At 53.1% G+C, this 15,685-nt stretch overlaps 5 protein-coding genes across 5 annotated transcripts; all 5 read right to left on the bottom strand.

Annotated features, from left to right (window-relative positions):
* Nucleotides 1-1,011: 1,011 nt before the first annotated feature.
* HMPREF1120_02660 (uncharacterized protein) lies at nt 1,012-2,692 on the bottom strand (the record flags this gene model as incomplete). The annotated part of the gene is made up of 4 exons (XM_009156705.1): nt 1,012-1,101; nt 1,157-2,342; nt 2,396-2,468; nt 2,533-2,692. 4 exons carry the CDS (start codon nt 2,690-2,692, stop codon nt 1,012-1,014), a joined length of 1,509 nt encoding a protein of 502 aa, XP_009154953.1.
* Nucleotides 2,693-3,434: 742 nt separating this feature from the next.
* Nucleotides 3,435-5,730, bottom strand: HMPREF1120_02661 (glycerol-3-phosphate dehydrogenase; the record flags this gene model as incomplete). The annotated part of the gene is made up of 2 exons (XM_009156706.1): nt 3,435-3,523; nt 3,582-5,730. The coding sequence occupies 2 exons, from the start codon at nt 5,728-5,730 to the stop codon at nt 3,435-3,437; spliced, it is 2,238 nt and encodes a 745-aa protein (XP_009154954.1).
* A 729-nt stretch (nt 5,731-6,459) lies between these two features.
* Nucleotides 6,460-9,418, bottom strand: HMPREF1120_02662 (2-isopropylmalate synthase). The gene is made up of 4 exons (XM_009156707.1): nt 9,022-9,418; nt 8,822-8,966; nt 7,166-8,773; nt 6,460-7,111 (listed from the first exon to the last, which is right to left on the bottom strand). The coding sequence occupies exons 1-4, from the start codon at nt 9,027-9,029 to the stop codon at nt 6,836-6,838; spliced, it is 2,037 nt and encodes a 678-aa protein (XP_009154955.1). The 5' UTR covers nt 9,030-9,418; the 3' UTR covers nt 6,460-6,835.
* Nucleotides 9,419-9,827: 409 nt separating this feature from the next.
* HMPREF1120_02663 (uncharacterized protein) lies at nt 9,828-11,790 on the bottom strand (the record flags this gene model as incomplete). Its single annotated transcript, XM_009156708.1, has 6 exons — nt 9,828-10,960; nt 11,007-11,213; nt 11,260-11,268; nt 11,322-11,362; nt 11,414-11,651; nt 11,697-11,790. 6 exons carry the CDS (start codon nt 11,788-11,790, stop codon nt 9,828-9,830), a joined length of 1,722 nt encoding a protein of 573 aa, XP_009154956.1.
* Nucleotides 11,791-12,459: 669 nt separating this feature from the next.
* Nucleotides 12,460-14,807, bottom strand: HMPREF1120_02664 (uncharacterized protein; the record flags this gene model as incomplete). Its single annotated transcript, XM_009156709.1, has 4 exons — nt 12,460-13,701; nt 13,751-14,060; nt 14,109-14,251; nt 14,304-14,807. 4 exons carry the CDS (start codon nt 14,805-14,807, stop codon nt 12,460-12,462), a joined length of 2,199 nt encoding a protein of 732 aa, XP_009154957.1.
* Between the last annotated feature and the right edge of the window lie 878 nt (nt 14,808-15,685).

The raw sequence follows: 15,685 nt of genomic DNA on the forward strand, positions 1-15,685 counted from the left end.
ACTAACTGAGTAACTAACTAACTTAAACTAAGTGACTAACTAACTAACTGAGTGACTAACTGAGTGACTAACTAAGTGACTGACTGACTAACTGACTGAGTGACTGACCGACTGACTGACCGACTGACTGATCGAATCAATGGAATAACCCCTTACCATACACCGATACCTAAAGCGACAAACAGTTTGACCGCTCCAGTACCGACAAATAAATTAAAACTTCATCTAGGAGGCGATCTGCCAGTTTCGAGATGACAACCCTTCCTGTTCCCATTATGGATGGGATCCTCATACACCTAAACACTAAACCCGTGTCTCTTCAAATGCCGCGAGCTTCCAGTTCCAGTTCCAGGCTCGGTTGCCTTCTCGGTTCAGTCACTCAATCCATTGCATGGATGTATGGTTAATGATTATAGCCCAGCACGAGAGGGCACTGTCACGGCGGTGCAGTGCAGGTCCAAGTACAGTATATAAGACTTCTCCCTCAGCAGTTTACGGCGCCCAATTCGCGTCCGACGTCGTAAATGGTCTTACATTGCTTCGATAGAAAAAGAGCCGTGGGGGTACGTCTTCCTTCGGCCTAGTTGGCGGAACGAGTCGACCAAATTCCCGTGGCAGAGATACGGCGCCGATGCGAGCGGATGCGGACTCAAGCAGCAGGTCACGCCGATAAAATGGACGAACATAGTCAATCCATGGTAGAATACCAACAGACGACATGGAATGAAACAACCATTTATTAATACCCAAAACGCCAGCAACCACGTACTATCATGCTTTGTGGGTTCCAAACCCAAAGCTGGGCCGGATATACAACCTGACCGCCATCATACCAAACTTGAAGTCAACTTCCAAATCCAACTCATTAATCTTCTACGTTGAAGCTCTGTCCCGTGACCGTCCATCCTTTCCCTGATACCCTTCCATCCATGTCGAATCTGTTGCGCAACAAGTCTCAGTGGCAGCAGCCGCACGCTGCCCTCATCAATCTTTACCTCGTCTGGTTGCCTTTCAACCAGCATTGTTGGCACAGCTAAAGGGCTTGTTGGTGGCCCCGTTCTGCACCATGCTGTAAATGCTGGCATACAGCCCGACCACACACTGTGCCCTCAATCATTAGTTTTCTAAATCTTTGCTTCGCGTGCCTATTACTCACCAGTATGGCTCCCACAGTGATGTTCAACATGTTGACCAACAAGAGCAAACTTTTGCCGAAGCTCCATCGACCCCGTGGCACCACCTTCCACCACCGACCCTGTTGCATCAGGTTCATCTTCATCCAAAACATTCCGCTCAGACCGAGTGTAAACCAACTGGCGAAAAGGGCACTGGTCAAGCCCAGCAGGTCGCTGAAGACAGGCACCGCCTCGGCAATCACCCAGGCCCCAAGCCAGGACGCGGTACACATAGCCACCCAGATGCTGTATGACTTCCATGTTTTTTGGTGCATCAAATCTTCCGAGTGGTTGCGGAGCATCCGGACATACAGGTACTTGACGCCCACATGACCGTTGACCACCCCGGCAATGACAATCGTGGGGATGGCAATGCCATACGCGACCTTTTTGACCACCCGGCTGGCGCTGTCCAAAGCAGGACTGGCCACCTGATCCCCTGCATAGTAATACACCACGACGGCTGTGATGATATACATGCTGATGTCGCTGCACTGTAAGAACGCCAGGGCTTTGGGGAAATCGCGGGGATTTTTCAACTCCGAGATGAAAGTGAAGAATGCAACATGCCCCGCGTACGCAAAAACCATGTTGGCGACGGCGAGGAAGCCCGCGTGGAAAGTCAAACCAGCCTGTGGCCAGAGACGCACACTCAGAGTCTCGTGTCCATCCACAAGCCGCAAGCCCGGCTTGGTGATACTCACCCCGATCATGGTGATAAGGACGGCGCCAATGATGCTGATGAAGCTGGCCACCGAATAATACGACAGATTCTTCAGTGTCCGGGGTAGAGTGAAGATCAGACTGAGAATCGTGCCCACGACCATCCAGAGAATGGTACAGGCACCATGGTCCGTGACGGCATTCATCATGATGGAAAAGGTGAGAATGTGGCTACCCATGACAAAGACATAGAACAAGAATTGTCCCCATCCGAGGATCTCGCCGCCCCAGCGGCCAAAGAGGACCTCCCCAGCACATCCCATGGAGTGGATATGTGGGTAGCGCACCTTGAATTGCCCAATCACATACCCAGAGTACGAGGCCATGGCTCCAAGAAACACAAGGAGAATCAACCCCGGCACCAGTCCGAGAGTGGCCATGGCCCGAGGGAGTGAAAGGATTCCAAGCGAGATGGTTTCGGCGACCATGACCATTCCTGCTTGCCTGATATTGCATTAGCACGTCCATGACAAAAGTGCTATCCAAAGAAGACATACCACCAGACCATCGACTTGTACTCTACGCCTCCCTCGATACGGCTGGTCATGGGATCCAGCTGTTGCTCGTCACCTTGGGGAACGGCGAGGTCAGCAGTGTAACTCAGGCATCAGTTCTCAACTCTTCGTTTACATACCATCTTTCTTCTCCTGATCCGACGTGGTATTGTTACCAAGTACTGCATTCTCTGGCATGTCGCTGGTTGGGGTACCGAGAGAGGCTTCGTTGATGACAGTGTTGGTCGTCTTTTCCTCTGCGGGCTTTTTGTTAAAGTAGGACGCAATGGACTGAGACATGATGCCTCTGCGCCACGAGGCGCTGGATGGACTGTCAAACACCATGGTAGATGGTGGTTGGAGGAAGGGTGTTGAGAAGCTCCTAGACCGTCAGCAACGCCCCGAAACCTGCTGAGGACTCTTACAGGCACAGACAGCCCTTAGCAAAGTGAAGGTATCTCGATGATGTATTTGGTGAATCGATGAGTAAAAGCCAACTGCGCTGCTCGCCGCATGCGCTCGGATTTTGAGAGAGCAACAAAACTGGCGAGGAAGAGGAGTGGAGAGGGACGGAAAAAGAGGAAGGGGAACAGCAAGAGACTTGAAGAATACCGGCCTATCTATACTAGTAGTAGGGGACTCGTAACAGTGTTGTCCAGAAACAAGGCAAAGAATAGATAAATAGATGCATCCATTTCCAGAGTATTGGGATCGACATAGACTCGTCGTTGGTGAGCCATGCATGTACCTGCGGCAGGAACCATACAGATCGCGGCCGGACAAGGCAGCAACCTCCGGTCGACAAGAGCTAACACGAGCTATCCTGTGTGGTCCGTGGAAATCAAAAGCCTAATTCAAGCCTGAGTTTGCATCAAAACATTTATACCGTTGTATTAAGGAGTCACAGGAGCCCTAGTAGTAGTCGGGTCCATGCTCCGATTGTCCGCTCATCGGCAGTGCATGCACCGCAGATCCTCCTGCATGCAGCAAGGTACCGAACTCTGACTTGGTAAATCGTCCTAGATCTGCTCGTGTTCGAAATCTAGCCGTTGGCCGGAGAATCTTGTCCCAAAACAGGGTTGTGGCCTGGCTGGACCTTAGAGTCGCTCTCAAGGGTGTCTGCTGGTCCATCTAGATCTTGTCAGCATACTGTCACTGCATCAAACCAAGGTTGATAATATCAACTCACCGTATCTCGAGTACAGCTTTCGTTCATACTCATCCGCGAACCCTGCCTTGCCACTCTCGACTTCCTTTCGTGATATGCCCAACTTACTCTTGGGGAGGCCCATGGACGCCAAAAAGTTGACCGTCTCCTTCCATTCCAAATCTTGGCGTTTCTTGTCCCATTTCAGCTCTTCGGCCATCAGGTCAATAACCCGAGGCAACGCTTCCAAAGCAGCCTGAGCGTTCAAGAAGGCCAGTCTAGTCCTCCGCGCGAGCACATCCGCGGCAGATTGAGCGAATTCATGTCGAACCGCATATCGTACTTCACCGTCAATGTAAGGGTACAGCTGGGAAATCCGTTGGCCTCGCACAGGAAATCGTTGACCAGTTGGGCTCGAAAGAGCGGCCACAGTCCAGGCACGATCTCCGTAGGCTTCGGCAAGGTGCTTGGCAACCTCGGTTTCAATGCCAAAGTGTTGAATCAAGCTGATGAAAAGGGTCTTGGAGTATCCATGCGCGCCCACAAGTCGGACCTGATGGGTCTGGCAGGTGCCGTCCAAGGGGGCAGCATCGTCATACACTTCAGTACCACTGATTCTCACAGGTGCCGTAAGCGGCTTCGTCTCAAGGTTGAATTGCTTGATAGCTTCATCCACTGCATCCTCGGCCATTTGACGATATGTTGTCCATTTGCCACCAGCACATGTGAGCAGACCAGATTCTGAGACCGTCACCAAATGGTTTCGCACCAACGACTCGGTATTCTTCGCCTTAGGATCTTTGACCAATGGCCGGATGCCTGACCAGGCAGCCAGTACATCGCCTCGTCGAACATTAATATCGGGGGACAGGTAGCCTCTAATCTCGTTCAAGATCCAGTTGATCTCGTCTTCTCCGGCGATGGGCTGAGGAGTGATGTTGCAAGGAGCATCCGTGGTGCCGGCGATGGTGTTGCCCTGCCATGGTAGGAAGAAGATAACGCGACCGTCCGAAGTAGCCGGGTCAATCAGGCCCATCGAGTTCTTCTGAGGACTGTAGTATCCGGGGAGAACGACGTGTACACCGGAGCTGGGAGCGACAATCTCCTGCACCGAGGGGTCATCCATTTTACGAATTGAATCAGTGAACGGACCGGTTGCGTTGATGACACCCTTTGCGCGAATGGTGATGGGAGGTGCGGGCTTGCCATTTTTCTCTGCAATCACGTCTTTGACGACGGCGCCGTTCAGTCTACCATTCTCGCCCTTGGTCAAGCTGGTCACTTCCATATGGTTGACGACCGTGGCACCGTAGAGCGCAGCTGTAGCAGCAATAGACACATTCATACGACTGTCATTGTGTGCTCCATCATAGTAGACCAAAGCGCCGATGAGATCGTCCTTTTTCAACATGGGGAATGCGTCCAAGGCCTTGCTTTTGGTCAAGAAATAACTGGTCTCGATACCTTCACTACCAGCCAGGAAATCATACATTTTCGTGCCAGCCCAGAAGTAAGGAGCCTGCCACCATCGTTGCAAAGGAATCATGATAGGCAGCCAGGAAGAAAGATGAGGCGCAGTGTCGAGGAAGTACTTCCTCTCTCGGAGGGCTTCTTTGACCAGGGCATATTGATTGTAGTCGAGATTCCAGACGGCCTTTTCGAGATAGCGGACACCGCCATGGACCAGCTTCGTGCTCTTGCTGCTCGTTCCGGCGGCGAAGTCGTCGCGCTCCACCAGTGCCACTTTCAAGCCCCGGGTCGCGGCATCCAGAGCAATGCCGGATCCGGTGGCTCCTCCGCCAATCACTAGGAGGTCGTACGGTTCGCCAGCTTCCTGGTCCTCGGGGAGCGATGTCTCCTTGTTATCGTTTGTCGCCCCCTTCAATCGATCAAAGCTATTCTTCACCTGCTGAGTAATTGGAGTCTCCGAGGCCGCGCCAACCAAGCCACCACTTTTTCGCAAGTCGGCAATCTGCTCGTCTCGGGACTTGATATGCGGAAATTTGGGAGGGATGATGGTCCCGTCCTCGGCACGGGGTGTCGGCACGAGCGCGCCCTGCGAACCGGGGACATTGATGGGACGATAGGATATGTAGATGACGGTTCCGCCAACGCCGGCGAGGGCAGCGGCCGAGTACAGGATCGGTTTGAGGTATCGCCGAACCACGGAAGGACGACCGGCGGAAGCCATGATTGTGAAGCGTGACCGAAGATGGTAGTGTTCAATTTCTCAACGCAGCCTATGAAGCTTTTTCTGCCATTGCCCGGCTGGCCGGCAGAGGTGTTGGTAGAAAGGTCACGCGCGTAGTGAGGATACAAGACCGCTTGAGGCGCGATAAGGAGCTGAGGCTAAATGCGTTCAAGTTGCGGAGGCCGCATCGAAGCGGTGGTGTGGGAGGGAAAAAGATGAGGGAGCAAGCTCAACCTGAACCAGCTTTCAGGTGGACATGCAGAGGGTGATATAACTCTTCACACAACTCGCTGCCCACCACTGCAGTCAGTCAGTAGTGAGGCCAGTAGTAGTAGTGGGTGCCCGGGTTGTTCGGAGAGAAGCTGAGGGAAGATCTGATCTGCTCTGGGCTCGAGTTGGGTCCACGGGCGTCCATCTTATTGCCTGCTTTGCGCCGTCTTGCTCGTTCCCACAACTTGGGCGATTTCAAGTTGAGAGAAAACGACACTTTCGTCATAGGCCCACGATTGCAACGAGAAATCTTCGGTCGCTGCTAGTTGGCGCTCTCTGCGCTGCAACTCGGCATCCCAATTCCGAGCTTCCCTCAGCTTCATGCTAATACAACATTGTATATCAGGCCAAACCAGACCAGGACCGGGGTGTATGCACTCCAGGTCCCCGTATCTGCACCTCTCATGCAGTGTAAAGTGCGGGAGGAACTAGAGTCATGCTCTGCCGAGGGAAAAGTCTCCAGGATGGACTACGGGATAGTCACATGAAAGCACACTTTTGTCTAGGTACTCTACTATGATCTGAATTTGACATGTGAAGGGCTTCCACCCTTTCGTTTCGTCAGTCTAATAGTAATTCCTTGTTTTCAAGGTCATTTTGGTTGGCGAGATACAATATGTCTTGTGCTTTTCAGTCACGGATGGCACATGAACCCCATGACTTGCAGGAACTGGAACTATACAAAAAGTCCGTGGCATACCAGTATCTCGTGGCACCACATCAGCCACGTATAACAGTAAACGTTTCACTTTTTTGGTCATCAAAGTATTTGATCCACCTCGTAGTGTGCTTTTGTGTCAAGAAACACACTATGTGCAGGTCCGAGTCCGGTCATTTATGCGTTTTCAGCCTGGCCATTGATGGCTTGGGCCTTCTTTTCCAACAGATCAATGTCAATCTTGCTGGCCGACACGCTGCCTGCATTGGTTTGCATGTTCAATTTGGACGGCGCGGGATGGGAATCGACTGTCACGGACGACCGCAATGGGCTGTTGGGAGTGTCCGATCCTCCCAAGTTTAATCTTTCCAAAGCCTCCATCTCGGCCTCGGAAAATTGTCGCGTGTGCTTAGGTTTGAATGGCACCGGCGTCGACACCCGGGATGTCAAGAACTGTAGATGGTCAGTGATGTACTATGCCATAACCAAGGGTCACCCATAGCTTACCGAGCTTGCGGCGCTCAAAAGCGCAATCAACGAAGCCTGGACAACGTCCTCGTGGATGCCCACGCCCCAGACTTTCTCCTGTGACCCGCTGGCCGTACATTCTATGTACGTCGCAGCCTTCACTTCACGACCTTCACCAATGGCGTGTTCCTTGTAGTCGGCGACATCAAGATCAATGCCCAAGGAGTGGAGAGCATTGGCCAAGGATGAGATGGCACCATTGCCCACACCCACCACAGGATGTTGAATCCCATCAATGGCGATGATGCCTGCAAATTGACGTTTAGCGGTGGACGTGTTTTGTGCGGGCGCCACCGTCTGTGGCGGTTGACCGACCGACGACTTCGCTGGTGGAGCAGGAGACGCAGTCCGCACCGCCGTGATGTTGTAGTCAACAAGAGTAAATCTAGGGTTCTTTTTGAGATGGTACGACTCTTCGAAGAGCGCCTGGATCTCCCGCGGGAGCAACTCCCGGCCCTTGGCATCCGCTTCCCTTTGCACAATCTTGCTGAAGGCAACCTGGAGGCCACGAGGTAAGTCCAGGTCGAGACTGCGCTGGATAATCCAGGCGACACCGCCCTTGCCGGATTGTGAGTTGACTCGAATGACTGCTTCGTAGGTTCGACCCACGTCCTGAGGATCGAGTGGCAGATATGGAATCTCCCATTGATCTTCCGCGCCCAACCCCTTGGCTTTCCGGAGTTGGAACCCCTTTTTGATCGCATCTTGATGGGAGCCGCTGAACGCGCAGACAACCAACTGCCCGCCGTATGGCCATCGCTCGTTGACCGGAATCTTGGTAGACTCTTCGCACACCCGAATGACCTTGTTGATGTCGCTGAAGTCGACTTCCGGCCAAACGCCCTGGGTGTAGAGATTCAGGGCCAGAGTGACCAGATCAACGTTTCCTGTGCGCTCTCCGTTTCCGAACAGTGTGCCTTCGACTCTCTCTGCGCCAGCCATCTGGGCCAACTCTGCAGCAGCAACAGCACAACCCCGATCGTTGTGGGGATGCACTGAGACGCAGATCTTCTCACGTTCGGTCATATGGGTGCAGAAGTACTCGACCTGGTCGGCGAAAACATTGGGAGTCGACATCTCGACGGTCGCTGGGAGGTTGAAAATGATTTTGGCGTCTTCGGTGGGTTCCCAGGCTTCCTTTACAGCGGTGCAAATCCGCACAGCAAACTCCGGAGACGTGTCAGAGAAGGTCTCGGGGCTAAATTCAAACAGCCATTCCGTCCCGGCCTGGCTGGGGTCGTCTTTGGTGAGGGATCGAGCGAGTTTGGCGCATTTAACGGCCAAGGCAACGCTTTCGTCCTCGGTCATCCCAAACACGATTCTCCGGAAGCAGTCGCTCGTGGCAAGGTATAAGTGAAGAATCGCTTTTTTGGCGCCTCTCAAGGACTCGACCGTTCGCCGAATGAAGTCCTCTCGGCACGGGGACAAAACTTGTAACCACACGTCGTCCGGGACTACACCGGGCGTTTCGACCAGGTATCTCGTAAAGTCATAGTCTGTCTGCGAGGCCGATGGAAAGGACACTTCAATCTCTTTGTAGCCCAATTCGACGAGCATCTTGAAAAAGCGGAGTTTTTGGTCGCCATCCTAGCGTCGTCAGTTCATGTTCCTGCGCCTGTCCAAAGGACTCCATACCATGGGATCTGGCAAGCTCTGGTTACCATCCCGCAGGTCGGTAGCAAGCCACCGCGGAGGCTTGTCGTTGGTCTTGTTCGGCCATTGTCTGTTCGGCAGATCGAGGGGTTTAAACTTGCGGTATTTCTTCCAGGGTTCACGAAGCCTGCAAGCGCCGGTTAGCAACTTCCGTACCGATTCAGGAACAACATGTATCGTACATAGGCATCTTTGCGACTGTTTGAGGGAGAGTTGCCAGTCAGCGCAGATGAGATGGAAAATGCCGCAGTCGGGATGGCACCGAAGGACAAAGGTCAAAGCCGAGAGTGTGCCACTGGCAGGATTCAATCTGACAACTTGCTGCTGCTGAATAGCTAGTACTCGGGACACTCGGTCATATACAATCCTCGAGCTGGCCGTGAGTCACTGCAGGTGGTAGAAACGCTGGTGCTGGAACTGGCCTGTGGCTGTCGGACACGCAAAAAGTCTCCAGTTGAAGTGGGGGGCAAAAATATCATGCATCGAATTGGCGAACTTGGACTCGGGCCTTTCTTTCCTCGGCGCCGTCACATTTGATCGCTTTCAGAAGTTCTGTGGGGAAAGACATGCCCTCGACAATTGCCAGTTTACTAAAATAATAAAGGAGCCACCCCCGTCCGTAAAGAACCGACAGTATGCGCATAATGTTGTACATTCCATAATCAGTACAGTAGTAACTGAACAAACACAGCTTCTGCCTCATCTGGTCTCAATGAAGTCGACTCCCTATTGTTTTATGTATTAGTACAACTTGATAGTATGTACCAAACGGTGTGCTGCAATGTCATTGTATCTACTGCAGTACTGTACGACATACGCAACAGTGTTTCATCAAGGCCGTGCAGGAACAACACGGTGCATTGCATACCACACAGGTATCTCCTAACCCTCCAGCCTTGTCCGCACCTGGTTCTCACCTGCCAATTTGAACATCAGCTCAAAGAGTGCCAGTCAACCGTACCGTCTCTTGCCAGCCCCTCCATCGTCTTCATTCCCCTCCAACCTGGTCTTCCTTAATGCGACGATTGGCAGGCGAACCTCCTTGAGAGCCCGTCCCCGGTGCTCGCCCTAACGATGAAGAATCCATAATGACTTGGATAGTACCTTGTGTCTTTCCCATTTTCATTAAAGGAGACCTTGATCCACGTTTGCGCTTTGAAGCATTCGAATTCGACCGTTGCCGGTGAATGTTGAGGGACAGCGACTTCGCACCGAGGGGGCCAAAGCTGACCGCCCCTTCTTTCCCAGGCCATTGACGAGGCGACCCTGGGCTCGCGTCGTGCTTCAAGCGGTCGCTGATGAGAGCGCATGTGCTCCTGATGCTGCTCTCCGAGTACGTCCGTCGTCGCTGCTCTTGGTTTCCTACTCGCCGGGGCCACTGTCCGTCGTTGGACTCACCACGGCCTGTTACCTCTTCCACCTTGATAACGTTACTCGGTTCTGTTCGGGCTGCGAGATGAGGCGACTGTGGTCGACTCTGATCTGACACAGAACGGGGAGTGTTGGTCGGGGCATGCGTCCCTCGGGCCGGACTTTGTGATGCTCTGAGGGCTTTCAGCAATTCTTCCTGTCTGTCTGGGCTCAGGGCCTGCACAATCTCTTCGGGATTGGCCTCGTTCATATGCTTCAAGAAGTTGGCTCGTGGGAAGCTGGCACCGGACATCTCTGTGCAGGCACCGCTGTTGTCAGTCTTGTTCGAGGTGTAGTCCGGCATGGAGACGTCATGGCTGGTCGACCTTAATTGTAGTCGCCATTGTTGTGTCGAGATTGGCTGTGGACAAATGAACGGATCATCACTGCCTGTTGCTTTTCCTGCAGGCTCTTGATGTTCCGGAGAGTCCTTTTCGACGAATCCCAAAGTTATGGCCTTGCTGATCGGATCAGACTGAAGATCCGAAAATGTCTGCGCATTGAGTAGTCTCTGAAAGCCGTCAAATCCGCTCGGGGGCGGTTTACCGCTGCGGGCAGCATTAGTCGGGCGAAGAGGAGAGTGAGAATGTGCTTCGTAACCGGTTATTGGGGGAAGACGCGTTCCGATCGGGGCTGGTCGACTTGGTCGCTTGGAGAGTCTCGCAAAGATTTTCGCGTTGGGCCATGCTATATTTGAAAACTCGAGGATATCTAGTTTGTTTAGTCCCACGGCTCCTGGAGCGTAGAGGCAACATACTTTGCGGTGCGTGCTGGAAGGAGAAAATAATAATATCTCGAAGCCGGTCAAACATTGGCTCTGGAGGCGCCGGCGGAGTCATTTCTCGCAGGACTCCTTCCGATATCACGACCTTGATCCGGCCGAGGCACTCGCCCGGTTCCCAATGTGGTTGCTGGAGGATCTCTTTGTGAAAGGCCGGAAAGCGAAGTTGTGGTTCTCCTTGCTCTGAACCATTAGTTTTTCACCTGACTCGAAGGAAGCCGACAACAACCTGTATCTCCTGTTTTCTATGAGTCCATGCATACCAAGTTGCAAGGAAATGTGTGTGCGTACCAATGACCTCAGGCCAGACTCCGCCTTCGAACATGCGTTGGCTTTGCGTGCGGTTAGCGGAATCCAGTGCTTTTTCATTTGAACAGCCTTACGCCACCAGACCTCCGTCAAGGTACACACGACTCTGGAATCGCACCGATTCACTGGGCATTTTGTAATTCAGCAAGATGGCTGAAGGCTTTGGCTTGTCCCAACTGTGGATGGACACACGGAATGGTGCGCCATGTTCGAGACTTGCCACGAAGGAGGTCAGAGTGGGAACGACGGTCATGGACTCGAAAGCGATACGGTCTGCATCGAGTAGCGGCTGAGCGACTGGGATTCCGACATCTACCCTCCGTTAACCTGTCACTGCACAAAAGGTCCCTCACTCACTCTGTTCCAAGCCATAGCACTTGGTGTCGAATTCCTGGATCGGGACTCTAGAACCGCCGGGAAACAGCAGAACATCCCAGTTCTGATATCGCATGGCGACGATGAGCGTACATGCACCAGCTGAGGCAGTGTCAAGGAAGAACGCATTGTGGCAAAGGGAAGATGGCATGGAAAAGAGTTGACGATGCCCCCCGGACGCGCTTTCCACGGTACACGAACGAGCTCTTCCAGAAGGCAGGAGCGAAAGTCGGTACGGAACTCGGAGCAGTTAAAATTCAAGTTGATGCCAGTGCCCAAAAAGCAACCGCAACTGAGCAGGGACGGAGAGAACGATAGAGACATCGCAGCAACTTGAAGCCCTGGAGCAACACATGACAAAGTGCTTCAAGTTTGAGCTTGTTGTAATAGTCATCCAGATACCCAAGGAATATTCTCCATAGAACTTGACGGACGAGTAAATGCCGCACTGCACACATTGTAAAGGAAATTGCAATTACGCTCCCCATCCTTCCTATACCTACTGTAACCATGCCACCACATGCGTCCCTTAGGTATGTCCAATCACTGTCAAAAATCATTTTCGTCTGAAAACAAGAAACGGGTATTGTAACCAAGAAAAAAAGAAAACTGCTTCAAAGGATAGATAGCACTTCCCGGCGCCCATGCAAACATTGCACCGTCCGTGTGAGCGGCGCGGGTGCTCCAAGGGGAACGCCAAACACCCAACCCGGTAAATGATACAAAAGCTTCCAAATGCCCACTACTATTCGCCACTTGCGTCTAGGCTGAAATCACCGCCCACTCCGATCCCCGTGCCGTCAAAGTTGAAGGTGTCATCGTTTGTCGTGTTAAGAAAACTGTCAAAATCGAAGTTCTCGAGTACGTCGCTGTTTTCCAGGGTGCTGAAGTCCAAGTTGAAGTTCTGGTCGGGTCCATTGAACTCGGAAAACGCGTTGGGTTGCGAGAGATCTGGTTGATGCATCTGGGGCTGAGCTTGAGGCATGTTCTGGTTCGGCGCGGCAGATTGGTTATTATTCTGCATGTTAGGGGCTGCCGGTTTGCCTGAAGAATTGAAGCCAGGTGGATGCACTGGTGTAATGGGCGTAGAAGGTGTTGGAGTGGCAGGAGGCTCGTTCTCAGAACTGGGAGCATTGGCGGTCGAGTTCTTCTTTGCCGGCCGCTTCTTGTTCTCGTCCTTGGCCTTCTTGGCCTTTGGATTGGGCTTGTTAGTTGTAGACGGGGTCGGTGGAGCATTGCCGTTTTGCGGCGACGCCGGCTGGTTGCGCTGGGCATTGTTGCCCGCTGGGGCTTGAGGAGGTGGCATTTCATTCCTTTGGCCAGGCGTACCGATGGGCTGGGGCTGACCTTGAGATGGCTGCTGGGCCATGGGCTGACCACCCTGGAACTGTTGTGCCATGCGATTCTGTTGCTGTTGGCGTGCCATGGATTGCTGCATTTCCATAGATGTTGGTGGCCGCATGTTGGGCCCGCCCGGTCCGACCATACCCTGATTCTCCTTCATAAACATGGCTGGATTAAAGTCAGAGGCCGGCATCCCATTCATGAAGTTCATGGGGGCAGGTGATCGTCCCGCCATCGCTTCCGCAGCTGAAGGGGAGCCTGGCATTCCTCCCATCTGAGGTGTCCGCTTCATCTGGTCGGCGGGATTGGGCGACGTCCCTGTCCGGCTGTTCGACGGCGACATCCCAGCAGGCTGCATGCCGACCAGGGGTCCGCCATCTCTGTTCACAGCATTGTCTTGTTCTTGTCGAGCCATCATCAGCCTTTTCTTATTCTGCTGTTCCAGCAACATTAACTGCATCTGATAGTCTTGCAAGGCGTGGTTCCCACTCTGGCCGCCTCCGGGAGTACCCTGCATCTGTTGACCGGCCATTCTTTGATTGTACATTTCCATTTGCATGCTGTCGCTGAACTGGGGATTGATGCCTTGCATCATGGGGGATCCAGCGTTGCCCATATTCATCATTCCATTAGCCATCCCACCCTTTGACGCGTTAGTTGTTGTTCTAGGTTGCGGCATCTGCATGACTTACCTGCATTGGCTTCTGGGGCATGCCGCCATTCTGGCGGAATTGTGCGTTGTTCATGTTAGGGTTGAACGCATTCTGGATCATCATGTTCTGGGGAGGGACGTTGGACATTCCTGGCCGAACATTAGGCATCATGCCACCGTTGAATTGTTGACCTTCGAGCCGTGGTCTCTTGGACGGAGACCCACCGTTCTCCCCTTCCGCTGGTGAAGAGGCGCGCCCGTTCATCTCTACATCGCCTTGTTCGCGTTGCATTTGTTGCTGCTGCTGCAACAATGCCGCTTTACTCAGCTGGTGTACTTGTTGCGGTGTCCTAGGCTCAATCAGTGTTTGAACTGCTGTGGAAGCTGTGCGTCCATACATTTGTTTGCTCATGTCTCTTGGGACGTTTCCATTCATCATATTGTTGCGCATATTTGCGCGCATTGCAAACTGATTTGCGTTCATCATGCCCGGACGGGCCAGGTTCTGACTCTGCTGATTCTCTCGCATGCGCTGCATGTTCTACGCAACATTAGTCACTGACTCTTTCAAACACTGGCCCACAACAACCTACCTGGTGTTGAATGAGGTACTGCGCGGCAGGACCCAGTGCCTGAGCTTGACCACTCTGCATCTTGCTCGAGCGCTGATGAGCAGCGAAGAGATCGGAGAAGACACTGAACCACTCAAAAAGGAATCCGATGCCAGGACTATTGTTGTCACCGAAGTGCATAGGACGGGGTAGATCATCCGGAATATCGTCTTTAGCATCAGTGTCCATGGCATCTCCATCCACGCCGTTCACTTCTGGGTCTTTGCGACGACCGGGACTCTGCTTGATAGGCGGCCTTGTGCGGAGCTCAAACTTCTCTTCACGCAACAGGCTCCTGGCGATATCATAATGACCCAATCTCAAGAAGTATTCATAAATGTAGGTGTTTAACTGCATCTTGACTTGGTCCGGGGAGTGGCTGCCGCCGTTGTTGTTCGCTTGCGTGGCTGGGCTACCGTTGTTCATCATATTCATCCCACTCCCGACAGGTCCTCCAGCTGCTGCTGCAGGGTTCATGCCGGCCATATTCAACGTGACCACGAGCGTCGGGTATCGCTTACTCGGTTTGGTCGGGCGACGGGGACGATGGTCAGAGTCGCAGGAAAGCGTTGGGCGTTAATCGCAGGAGATTGTTAGGTGGGTCAGAGGATGATGGTCGAGGTGATTGTGATGGGACGTGGACGACGTGCGGAGAGTCGGTCGCGCAAACCGCCGGCGACTTCAGATGATGGGAGAAAGCCTCATTTTCCAAAAACAAAGAGGTAGCTATGAGTGAGATATCGGTGATGATGGTTAAAATGATATGATCGAACGGAGAGTATATCCAAAAAGGTGCTTTGGACGAAACACGGCCGCCACAAATTATCTGAGGTGTTAGCGAGCCGGCTAAGACTGAGGGCGCAAGCAAGTCAGACGAGACGCAGGATAATAGTCGATCGGCGAAATCTCCAGCTCGGTATCAAGATGGACTCGGCGATGTAGCGATATTGAAAGACGTAGATGAGGGAAAATATATCTCCAGAGAAGAGCACCGGGAGCCCCAGATGTAGTACCAGGTAGGAGAGATGGAAGGACTGATGGGGTGATCACTCGGTGGGCGAAGGCGAAAAGGCAGGAGAGAGTTCTCTGAAATTATTGCTGTGCCCAGTCGTAGTGCAGGGCCCGCGCCGGTGCCAGCGGTAGCAATGGTTAAGGCTGCGGTGAGTTTGGTACAGTGCCCGACCGCGCCGGGGTACCACGCAGGGGCACAGAGAGGTTCTCCCAGGCGCAAAACCAGCAGTCGGCACTGCCAGTACGCCTCCTAAGCAAAGCTGAGAGCCCGAGGGCGAGAGGAAAGTCCAAGGCAGGAGGGTAGGTAGGGCAGCAGGGCAACCGGCCAGCGGAGTGCTTGAGGGCGGAGGAGC

This window comes from Exophiala dermatitidis, assembly GCF_000230625.1.
Source record: "Exophiala dermatitidis NIH/UT8656 unplaced genomic scaffold supercont1.2, whole genome shotgun sequence".
In the NCBI taxonomy this organism is placed as follows: Eukaryota; Fungi; Ascomycota; class Eurotiomycetes; order Chaetothyriales; family Herpotrichiellaceae; genus Exophiala; species Exophiala dermatitidis.

What these genes read in the sequence shown, in the direction of transcription:
- HMPREF1120_02662 (XM_009156707.1), bottom strand. An exon ending in AGAGCTTGCCAGATCCCATG is followed by an intron (nt 8,774 to 8,821) that starts GTATGGAGTCCT and finishes TGACGACGCTAG; the next exon opens with GATGGCGACCAAAAACTCCG. An exon ending in TTTTGAGCGCCGCAAGCTCG is followed by an intron (nt 7,112 to 7,165) that starts GTAAGCTATGGG and finishes GACCATCTACAG; the next exon opens with TTCTTGACATCCCGGGTGTC.